General features: G+C 35.3%; 1 protein-coding gene across 1 annotated transcript in view; it reads left to right on the top strand.

Annotated features, from left to right (window-relative positions):
• KLHL1 (kelch like family member 1) overlaps positions 1–12,171 on the top strand; it is a 204,914-nt gene that overhangs the window by 128,899 nt on the left and 63,844 nt on the right. The window contains exon 5 of the mRNA XM_057424079.1: positions 5,940–6,152. Within this exon, the coding sequence (XP_057280062.1) occupies positions 5,940–6,152 (213 nt within the window). The remainder of the gene's footprint in view (positions 1–5,939; positions 6,153–12,171) is intronic.

Genomic DNA, 12,171 nt, shown 5'->3' with positions numbered 1-12,171 from the left:
CCAGGTTGGACAGAGCCTTGGGTGACATGGTTTAGTGTGAGGTATCCCTGCCCATGGCAAGGGGGTAGGAACTGGATGATCTTAAGGTCCTTTCCACCCTAACTATTCTATGATTCTATGCAGGATGTGTGAGACAAGATCCTTCAGCAATACAGGAAACAAACATTAACCATTCTGACACAGTTAATGAAACATGCAAGGTGAAGTCCTCCAGCTTGAAAGTTTTAACCAGTTTATTGTGATGAACTGGTATATCAGCATGCATGTATGACTGGCTGGTTGTGAACTACATTTAAATTGTCAAATCCCAGAATGTTGCATGATATTGATTAGGCTATAATCTGGCTAATTCTGCAGTCATTTAGAACCCCAATTTTTGGGGTGGAAAAAAACAATTGTAAATAAAAAAGAAAAATGTTTAGACTGTGGCAGTCTAACTTTGAAATCTAGAAGTCTCTATTACTATTTCAGTGTGCTGTGTGAGATGGTATCCATAGTCACAGCCTCTTCTATCTTCAACTTGCTGACTGTTCTCCCCAGAAAGCAGCAGCTGCTGATCTCCCACTGACAAAGTTCAGAGTAGCTTACACTGACACGATCTCTTTCCACTCACTGCCTCTCCACTGAACGTCCCAGCCTTTATATCCCTTCCATAAGAATGACATCAGGTTGGCATCTGGTACTGAAAGCAACATGTAGCTCTTTATATTGCATAAGACGAGTGGAACTCACTCTCAAATAAAATCTAAGGTTTGGCTGAAGAACCAGAGCATAAGCATATTAATAAGTATTGGCCCTTTGTGTAATGGGAGTTCAGGAAGTTGAAAAGCCCATTGTCCTTAGGAAAGAAGATACATGATAGGACAATTTTTAAAAATGGGATGTAGTCTTATACCCAGCTGACAGGGAAAACTTGGTCTATGAAACAAGAGGGGTTGAATTCAGTGTAGCTCAGCGGGAATATTTCCAGACCAGAATAGTTCAGGGCTTGATCAAAATTGGTTTTCAGGTCTTTTGCATTTCAGAAAGTATACTGTATGATTTAATATAGAAATCAGATGCAATATTTATTAATTTATTTAAAAGTTCTCATGAAAACTTAGGTTCTAAACTAAAAATCAGCATGGACTTAAAATACATTAGTCATATACTATTTATGTGAAAGGCTAATGTACAGATGCTATTTTTTCAGCATTATTTTATGTATTTCTCATTTTTGCATCAGAAAGGTCACAACATCAAAATTATTAAAACGTTAAACTTCTTAAATAAGATCCCTACATCCAAATAAACAAACAAAAAATCCTACTAAACATTTTGCTGCCACGGCAACTCTGTTGTAACAGATTCTAAACAGCAGTCTTGGAACATGACATTAGTTTTCGAAGTCCAAAAATATTTCATATTTTTAATAATACCAAAGAAATTACTCTCAGTTTCTTCCATATAGAGGATACATACTGATTAGTGAAATCAATGACATAAATATCAATACTTTTTGCAAGATATTTTGATTCCGTGTGAAATAATTATCATTACAGCCTTGTTTGTTTGTTTTTTTTTAATTAAATTAATTGGTATTGATAGCATCATTGTAAAGATATGTGTACTAGGATTTCTTTTTATCAAGTTCTATTTGGCAATAGTTTAGTTTCATTAAAACATCTATTTTCTTATAATGCACAATCTGTTTTACTCAGATACTTAGTTCCTTGCTTATCTACCTTTAAATACAGATATATTTTGTTTGCATGACCTACACTTAATTCTAACTCTGTGCTGCTGAAAAGGTTTAAATGTGAAACAGCTCCGCCGTGGAAATGCTTGACCCCACAGCACTGGTTATTGCATGATCATTTTGAGAAATTGAAAGGGCAACCAAATGAGACATAAGTTTGTTCAAGTGGGCTCAGAGACTTTCTATTCTAAGTTACCTTTTCTGATTTAAAAACAAAACTCACTAATCCACTTAATTAGAACATTACAATTCTTGCTGAAGGGAAGGGCTAAGTGAATGACCCATGCAGGAGAAGCATTAGGTACAGTCCAGTTGATCTTATGAGACTTATGAGACAATGAAGACCAGATCTACAAAGCTTCTTAAGCATCAGAATCAAAAGTTACAGCTCGTTAAAACTCATAGACCTCTGTAACATAATCCTGAATATGCTTAAATGCTGAGTACCTTTATTCTGAAAATTAAGTTAGTCAGCCCTTGAAGACTTAAGCATCTCTGAAAGAACTTCACTAGAACAGGACTGAGTAGCTTGATTCTTATCTTGTACCTTAATTTCAGAATCATTTAAAATTAGCTTCATTTATCGTAAACAATTTAACCAGTAGATGACACACATCTTTTGTATCCTGTTCTCTGAGGTGCAAAACAAAGACCAATAATATTTTAAAAGAAAGGTAGGTATTTTTCCATAATAATCATTTAATAAATTATTTCTGTTACAATAAAACAGCAAGCCAATGAAATATGCTTTGCTGCTCCAAATGAAACTAGTCTCAAGAAAAACAAAATGTGACCTAGGAAGTTCTAAACCTTAAATAGTCTATGAAATGCTGAATAATGAAGGAGAGGGTTTTATCTCTGAAGCTCAAGAACCTGGATTTTATTCCTGGTATATATATATATATATATATATATATATATATATATATATATATATATATATATATGTGTGTTTATATGTAAATTATAAGCCTATATAAAGAATTTTTATTAAATAGCATTTTCTGCAATACTCAGCCCTGGGTAACATGAGACTAGGGTAAATCCAGATGTTTAGAAGCACAGATTTGAGCTCATATATTTTGTCTGAAAACTTTGTTGTGTTCTATTTTCAGTCAATGGTAAATCAATAAAAAGGCTGAAATAAGTTGTCTTTAAACATATATCCAAATGAAAATTAAAATGATACAAAATCTTAATCAAACCTAAAATTATTAATTTAGACTCCCATCTTTGAATGTTATTAAAAATTAACTCAGTTCTGTGAGTTCATAAAATGTATTCTACCATCACAATACTTTTCAATAATATTAGGTCTTTGGATTAATATGCTATTGCAAAGTTTGATGTTGACTTCTATTAAGAAGTAGGGTTATCTTTTTGTCATAATGGGATTTAATGTCAGTTTAACCAGTCTTAATTAAACTTTGGCTTATAAATTATTTTTTGAGAAGCACAATGAAATTTTCTGAGTTTTATGGCTTTTTAATTAAAATTAGTTAAGCCAACTTGCGGTTAAGTGCCTGAAAGCTAGTTCCACTACAAAGCTGTAGTTGCACAGTTTAAACTTTATTAGGAGTCAACAGATTAAAACCTTAGAGCATAAAAATCTAGGTTTTGAGGTACCCGTTGACATTAAATCAAGCAATTTAAAAAAAAACAAACAACCAAACCTGAGTCATTTTTTAATTTCATTATCAGTTATGTAAATATCTTGGGTTTTGCTGCAATAGAGTTAATTTTCCTCCTAGTAGCTGCTACAGTGCAGTGTTTTGGCTTTAGTCTGAGAATCATGCTGATAACACACTGATGTTTCAGTTGTTCCTGAGTAGCACTTACCCTTATCCAGGACTTTTCCGTCTTTCCTGCTATTCCAAGGAGCTGAGGCACAAGATGCTGGGAGGGAGCAGGGACAGGACAGCTGACCTGAACTAACCAAAGGAGTATTTGATAGTATAAAATGTCATGCTCAGTACAGAAATTGGGGGCAGTTGGCTGAAAGGAGCCGATCACTGCTTGGGGATGGACTGGGCATTGGTCAGAGGGTGTCTAGCAGTTGTATTTTACACTACTTGTGTTTCTTGAATTTTATTCCTCCTTCTCTCTTGTTACCTGATTATTATCATTACTACTAATGCTATTATTACTATTGTTGTCATTGTCATTATTGATATAATTATTATATTTTACTTCATTTAAATTATTAAACTGTTTTTATCTCAACCCGTGGAGTTTACATTCTTCATATTCTCTTCACATCCTACCCAGGGGTGCTAGGAGTGAGCGAGTGGTTGTGTGGTATTTAGTAGCCTGCAGGGATTGCAGGGGGTTCATCACACATTGTCTCTGCTACCTCACAAGAAATAATATGAAGTTAATTTTTAATAGATTCTTTTAAGCAGTAACTTTCAAGAACTAGGATGTTGAAGAATTAAAATAATAGTTTCTTTATATTGCATGGAGTTGACAGAGGGCAACATGTGACTTATGAGGGTCAGAGTTTAATTCAGATGTTTTAAGTCAAGTCTTTCACCATTTCTTTTTTTTCTTTTTTTCTTTATTACATGTCAGTAATACTATGTTACTTCTACTTCAGTTCCTAATGACCAGTCAGTCTTTCCCCAGGCCCAGACCCAAGGAAACGATTATAAGAAGCATTAATTTGAATTTTGATATGCTAAGAACTGAACTGAGTGTAGAAGTGTAATTATCCACTTCCCTCAATTTTAATGTCTTTGCAGCTAAATCATTAACTGATGTTTTGTCATTCCATCCCTGCTTCTCATCTTATTCTATCCAAAATAGCCTGGAAAGCTTGCCATATGAGGAAAGACTGCGATAACTGTATTTGTTCAAGCTTGAGAAAAGAACCTTGTCACCGTGTTCCAGTATTTAAAGGGTGGCTACAAAGAAGACAGAACCTTCCTTTTTACGAGTCACTTTTTACAAGTCACATGGAAAAGACAAGGGGTAATGGGTGTGGGTTACTCCTGGGAAGATTCTGGTTGGACACTTGAGGAAAGTTTTTCATAATGACACAATCAGTGTTGGAATAATTTCCCTAGGGAAATGGTGGATTCCCCGGTGCTGGATATTTTTAAGACTCAGCTGGCCAGTGTAATGGGCCATCTTGTTTAGACTAGGGTTAGACTAGGGTTTTGCCAAGAGAGGTTGGACTAGATGACCTTTGAGGCCCTGTCCAAGCTGGTCTATGATTCTGTGTTGATTTTCAAAAAATTATGAAAGTCACAATTATCTTTTAAATATCAGATATTGTAATTTCTTCCTCAACATTTTTTACATATTTGGTTTATAAACTTTTTTTTTTCCAGGTTTATGACTCCAGTATATACCTACTTCACTTTCTTCTTACAGTTATCTATGAATCGAGAATATAACAACACATGTGCAGTTCCTCCACAGAGATCAAGCACTCTTGGAGAAAGATACCCTGCAGAACTGTGGTTCTGGTTTGTCAAGTTAATGTAGATTAGGTAGTTCAGAGGGTGCTTAATTAAGTCCTTAGGATTCAGTCAATTAAATGAAGCAATTCTCTTTAGCTGATATCAATATATTTTATATAGTTTATATATTTTTAACATTTTTATAGTTATTCATATACATGTTATAAATGTCCATGCTGTGAGATTTTAACTGCTGTACACAGTTTGCATGCTAGCAGGATGTAAATAATCATATCCAAATAAGGTCAAGAAATAATGCTAATTTCATGGTGTTGATCTTCCTCTTAGCCTTGTCATATGTATATATAGCCATCATCTGGATATTGATAATATAACTGTATATGACTGACAGTTACTTAAGAAAAAGATCAGATAGTGAAAAAATACAGGAAAATATTGTATGAGCATGTCAAGATTGACAATATATTGCATGAGGTCAATTACATATGAGTTTAGAAAAATTCCAAACAGTGTGCAGATCTGCCCTAGCCTTTAGTAATTCTAGCAATTTTTAATTAAGTATTACAATAAAATCTTTATATTATTTTCTGAATATATTTGTATATGAATTACAACTACAGCTTTTTAATTCTGATCATAATAAGGTTTTATTCCTCATGAGCTGTAAGAGGGCTGAGTGTGGTAGGGATTGATTAATCTTATGGGTTTATTAGCTTTGGTGTCTTTTTTTATTTTCTTCCAGTATTATTTAATCTGAAATACTTTCTTTTTCTCAGGAGAATATAATGGAAGTTACAAGAAATCAAGAATTTTTGCTTTTACCAGCTGAAGAACTCCATAAACTTCTTGCTAGTGATGATGTGAACGTTCCTGATGAAGAGACCATTTTCCATGCCTTAATGATGTGGGTGAAATATGATATGCAGAGGCGATGCAATGACCTAAGTATGCTACTTGGTTATATCAGATTACCACTGCTTCCACCTCAGGTATTTTTTAAATTATTATTTTATAACTAATAATAATATCACTGTTACTTAGAAAATTCTCATCAATTTATGATCTGCAATTGCTGAATACTCTGTTTAAAAGCAAAACTGTTTAGAATTAGAAAAATGAATGGCAGCCCTTCATCCAGAGTGACCTCAATGAATTTAAAGACTGGGCCAAGAGATAGCCAAGAAGTGCAGACTTGTATCACTGAAGAGGAATAACCACAGATATGATAGCATGCTACGAAAGACAGGTAGAATAGTAAATATTCTCAGAAAAAAAGGTCCTGGAGGTTATGACATGTATTGCGCTGAATATGAGCCAACGGTATGAATGAGGAAAACTGCATGTTGGTCTACATCAGGAAAAATTTTCTCAGCAGGCTATATGAAGTTATTCCCATAATACCTGGTGATACAAACGCTGCAGCTGGAATACTGTTTCCAATTTTTCAATCCACAGTTTGAAAGGCATATGTAGAAGCTGGAGAAGGTCCACTGATGGGCTACCAATATTCCATGTCAGCTATGAAAGGAAAGGCTGAGGAAGTGGGCTTGTTTAATCTGGTGAAGAGGAGGCTAAGTGGTGATGTAGTAGCAACTTAAGACTTCTTGAAGAGATGGTCGTGGAATCAAATTCTTCTTAGGAGCACCACAAAATAGAAGAAGAGGCTAACTCCCCAAATTGTAGTGTGGACCGTTCAGGTTGGAAATTGGGTGGGACAGAGAATTGCTTGGAAAGAAGTGAACTATTACAGCAAAGTTTTTCAGAGGCTAACCAATCTTCTTCATTGAAGATTTTCCTAAATTAGCTAGACCAGATGATCACCAAATCCGGTTTTTCTGTTAGCCCTCGTTTAAGTGAGAGCTTTAACTAGTTTATTGCTGGAAGTCCTTTGGAGCTCCCTTTCTATGAATGCTTATATGAGTCTGTTATTCAGGCATTGGTTTCTTTTTATTTTTTTTCTTTCCTTTCACAGAAGTAAATAGCAATTTTCTTCTGTCTGGTACCTCCAGATCATCATTCACCTTTCAGCTAGTGTACTGGGTTTGCTTTCTTCATGGCAGTCTGTATGGTGCTGTGCTTTGCAGTTGTGGCTAAAACAGTGCTGGGTAACACACCAATGTTTTGGCTATTGCTGAACAGTGCTTACACAGTACCAGAGCTTCCTCTCTTCCCTACTCCATTACCCTTCCAAAAGCCAGTATGTCATCAGTGGGCGGGAAGCTGGGAAGAGACACAGCTGAGATCCCAAATAACTAACAGGATATTCCATACTGTATGACATCATGACAGTGCTCTTCATGTTCATTTGAGCACAATTACTGTTCCTTAGAGATCAAATCCTGAGCTGACAGTTCAATGAACAAGCAACGGAGTCACTGAAAGATCAAGATAGGCTAAGACTGGAGCTCACTACATGACCAAATAATGAAATTATAATGTCTATGATGTACAAAAAAAATACCCACTCTGAAAGGGATCAAGAAAAGAATGCTAGGAAGGAGATGACTAAAACAAGAACTATCATGAAGCATGATACTAAGATTTACAATCACTTTGTGTCACACTGAGATCTCAGGGAGTTGTGTGGGTTTTCTAATTTACTTTCCAATATAAAATATGCTACAAAGGAAACTGTCAAAAATGACAAAGCTAAAGGTTTGTTTGTCAGAAATATGAGCTGTTTATTTTTCAACATCTACACCAAGAATCTAGAACACAATACTGTGCCTTATTGCGATCTTTAAAGTGTTGGTTTTAATCTGCCAAGAGCTTACAAAAGGTAACTTAAAACTGTTCACACACCAGCCTCACCTCTACCTCTTATTGTGTAAAAATGAGATCATGCAGGCTTTGTTGATTAATGGTCCCTGCCCTAGTTCTTAGTAATAATTTTCATTATAATTAATATCTGCAAGATCTACCACTACAGAGTTAAATGAGGCTATCTACATAAACCAGACAAAATGAATACAACTATTTTATTTGCTGAAAATGGTGAAAAGTGGAAAATAGCAGGTTATGCATATGTATGTATGTGTGTAAGGTATGTAATGGTCTTATTCTCATCTATATTCCCTTCCCCATGAAAGGCTGGACCAGAAGATCTTTCAAATTTGCCTCCGACCTGGTTTGTTCTATGATTCTATGATATATAAAGTATCAGCTGAAATAATTTAGAGGTGAGATTACTTTTATGTTCAGAAGCTTCAAATCCCACTACAAATTCTAAATGTATGGCTCATAATTTTTACTACATTCCTTCAGTCAATAGGGACTCTACCTTTCTGTGTTTCCTCTGGTGTCTCTGTGTCCATAACACATAAGGACACCCTGGGACACTGCCAACAGTACTGAAGTCCCTCCTTTATGTAACTGAATTTGGTCCACTTTGTTATATATATTCTCATTCTCAAGAGAACATCCTAGACACCTTAAGTTATCTTAAGTATCACTATCTCCCATGTTTAACACCTAAATTAAATACTAGATTTCCATTGCCTATCATAAATAAGCATAACAAATGTAAGCGTATCATTATTCTCTCACATCACTGACACCTACCTGTAAACTATAAAACAGTTGTGTTTACCTCAAGCTTAGTAACACTGTGTATCTTAAAAAAAAATTTTCTCATAAAACTTTCTTCAGATTCAAGTCCAACTTTTAGAGAGAGCATGTTTCTTTCTGAACAGCCAGGAGGGAATTGACCAGAGGGTAGGATATAATAAAAAAAAATATAATAACAATTTCAGAACTGTTTGTAAGGCATTTATAAAAGAATTATTTTAGAGTTATATACTTCTGTCAGTTCTCTGTATTGTCTGTTCAATTTAATCTGAAAGTTAACTCTTATGCACTGGTGCTTGACCACTGCATCATATAAATGTTTGTTGTAATGCTAAAATGTATTTAAAATTGTTTACAAGTTAAAATTAAGATATAACAGTTTCAACAGAAAATTATTGAGTGAAAATTTACTTTTATTAGCAAAAGGTGAAATTTTCCCTACTATAGTGTATACTTAAGTATAAATCTAGTAGAACACTATCATTTCCATTGCACTGAAAATTAACTGAAGAGCTCTGAAGTCAAAATTAAAAGCTAATCATTAGATCTTCGAGAAAAAAAGAATTGCTCCTTACTTTTAAATTCACTACAAAAGATGAAGTCATAGACTGCAATGATTAACAGATTGGGAACATTGTACTGAGGTCCTCCTAAAATGAGGGCTTAAATTTATAGCCTGAGTTTTGATGACACCTCATTTCACTTTCAAGGTGCAGTAATTATATTGGCAATGAAGTCAGCCTTGAGTAATAGGATATCAAACAATGTAATTCAAAATTCAGTAGAAGAACTTAGGGAAGCCAATCATGAAGCTGAAAATGAAATAACAGAACCTGCAAAGTTGCAGGTTTTTCTCCCTTGATTTGCCTGAAACCATCTGCTAAACTAAAATATTTCATATTTATTCACTCAAGTCAAACTAGAAAGATTAGCGGCTTGATCAATATAAAACAAAATATTTCATGTTATAATAAGTAATATATACATACTGTCTTTCAGTAGGTCTTCCAAACATTTTGTATTGCTCTGTACAGAAGAGCTTCCTCCTTTCCCCAAAAATTTAATTTACATTCTTTTTTACTCTTAAAGGATTCAGAGAGAGTAAAAATTGGTGGGAGCCTTAAATCTTATTAATGAAGAAGTATTTTAGATTATTTACTTGAAATGCTAACTTCCAAGCATATAATAAATATTTTTTCCTGTGATTTTTGATAACATTCTTCACTAAGAGTAAGATGACAAACCAGGTAAGAAGCAATCAAGAAATATTTTTAAGCTTTTAAGTTTTCAGTTCTTCAACAAGTAAGAAGCTATTTTAGTCTCTAAAAGTCATCACAGTTGCCCTCAATTTTCAGCAGTATTTTTGAATGGAATTAAAAAAAAAAAAAGAAATCAAACATAATTAGTACATGTAGAATGAAGAAAAAACACTAAAGACAGTTTGTGGATATGTCTTTTATAACATGGTATGATAAACATATACATAATCACAAAATCACAGAACAGTTGAGGTTGGAAGGGACGTCTGGGGGTCATCTTATCGAACACCTCTTTTTAAGCAGGAGCACCAAAAGCCAGTTGCCCTGAACTATGCCCAAATGCCTTTAACTCCAAGGACTGTGCCAGGGTCGAGTCACCCTCACAGTGTGTTTCCTAATGTTCAGACAAAACCTCCTGTGTTTGAGTTTGTGCCCATTGCCTCTGGACTTCCCACTGGGCTCCCCTGAAAAGAGCCTGGCTCAGACATCTATGCACCCTACCTTCAGGTATTTCTATACACTGGTGAGACCCCTGAACCTTTTCTTCCCCAGGCTGAACTAATCCAGTTCTCTTGTCCTTTATTCATAGGAGAGATTCTCCAATCCCTTTATCATCTTTGTGACCTTTCACTGAATTTTCTGCAGTATGTCTGTGTATCTCTTGCACTGAGGAATCTAGAACTGAACACAGCATTCCAGGTTTATGCCTCACCAGAGCTGAGTAGCGGGGAAGGATCATCTTCCTTGACCTGCTGACAATGCTTTGTCTAATGCAGCCCAGAACATTTTTAGCCTTTGCAGCAAGGGCACACATCTGGCTCCTGTTCTGCCAAGCTGCATTCCAGCTGGGTGGCCCACAGCATCTATTGGTGCATGGATATATGTATGCATGCAAGTACACGTGCACATTTATTTAATTCTTTTATACTAGAATGTTCTTGTGAGCCTTTTAGTTAAAGGTGGAAAGCTATAACTGTGGAAAGATACATCCATTAAGGTCTGGCTAGGATAGCTAAAGATGTTCTCACCTTGTTCCCTGATGACGCATCATCTTATGATTGCCTTCCCCATGACACATGGTATAGTGATTATCACCCCCACAGCAGGGAGCAAAATGGTTCTTCTGAATCCTTACTAGTTCTGTGTAGGCAGATATACATGTCATCAGTGGTTGAAGCTAGAACATTAACTTCAGTCCCTGAAGGCAAACAGTATAGATGAGTTTATACCTGTATTATCAAATTATCCTTATCTTTTCTCCTCCTTTCTCAAAACAGAATGGTTTCTTCTGTGCTTTTATTTCCTGTTTCCTGACTCAGAGTTTACCTGGAAACGTCCAGTATGATTCATCAGCAGGTCTGAAACCCTGACTAGCCTTATTTAGTTTACTAGTGATGTAATTGCATTTACTAATATGTAAAGCTTGATTTTGCTGATTCTCTGTACACAGCGTAATGTAATTGTTAATGCTGAGGCTGTAGCATAAGCCAAGAATGTGTAACATTTGTTTTGTGAGGCATACTTTTAACTTCCTGTCACAGCTCAGCTGGCATTTAGCAAAGAGTTATTTCTCCATACTGCTAAAATACCAATTAACCAGGCAGTTCAATCAACGTTCATCAACCTTTTCAATATATATTGGGCTAGATAAAACAACTGAATGATCCTTTGCATAGCAAAAATAGAGATAATCACTCTATGTTAGTCAGTCTCTTTTTCCTTCAAAGCAATGATTGGTAGTATGAAGTGATAACCTTTTTCCATTCTCTAGCATCACTAAAGTGATGTTAAAGTGATCTTAAAATGGTGTTAAAGTTCTCTAGGATCACTAAAGATGTGCAGCTTATATAAATTCAAACCTGACTGGAGTTCTAGGGTTTTTAGAGTGGTTCCCACCTGCTGGTCTCGAGTAAATGCTAAGTATGCTAAGACATCCTCGATAAAATTTTGTCATTTCTTTCAATCATTTCTAAATTTAATGGCTGCCAGGAGATTATAACTTGCATCTGAAAGGATTGAAGGCATGATCAAGTTTCTACAGACCTATGTGTGTAGGCTTCTCCACATCATCTAGGTTCCTGGCCTCACAATGTAGACGATGAAGATCTATTGCAGTTCCCAGCACAAGAACAAACCGATGTACTGCTTTGAGAGGTTCCATGGATTATTATGCTGCCTGGCT

This window comes from Pezoporus wallicus, unplaced genomic scaffold, assembly GCF_028554395.1.
Source record: "Pezoporus wallicus isolate ANWC-B61680 ecotype Strahan unplaced genomic scaffold, APGP_CSIRO_Pwel_v1 contig_16, whole genome shotgun sequence".
Lineage (NCBI taxonomy): Eukaryota > Metazoa > Chordata > Aves > Psittaciformes > Psittacidae > Pezoporus > Pezoporus wallicus.
Note: the sequence above shows the minus strand (reverse complement) of the source record. Positions and strands in the feature narration are given on the sequence as shown.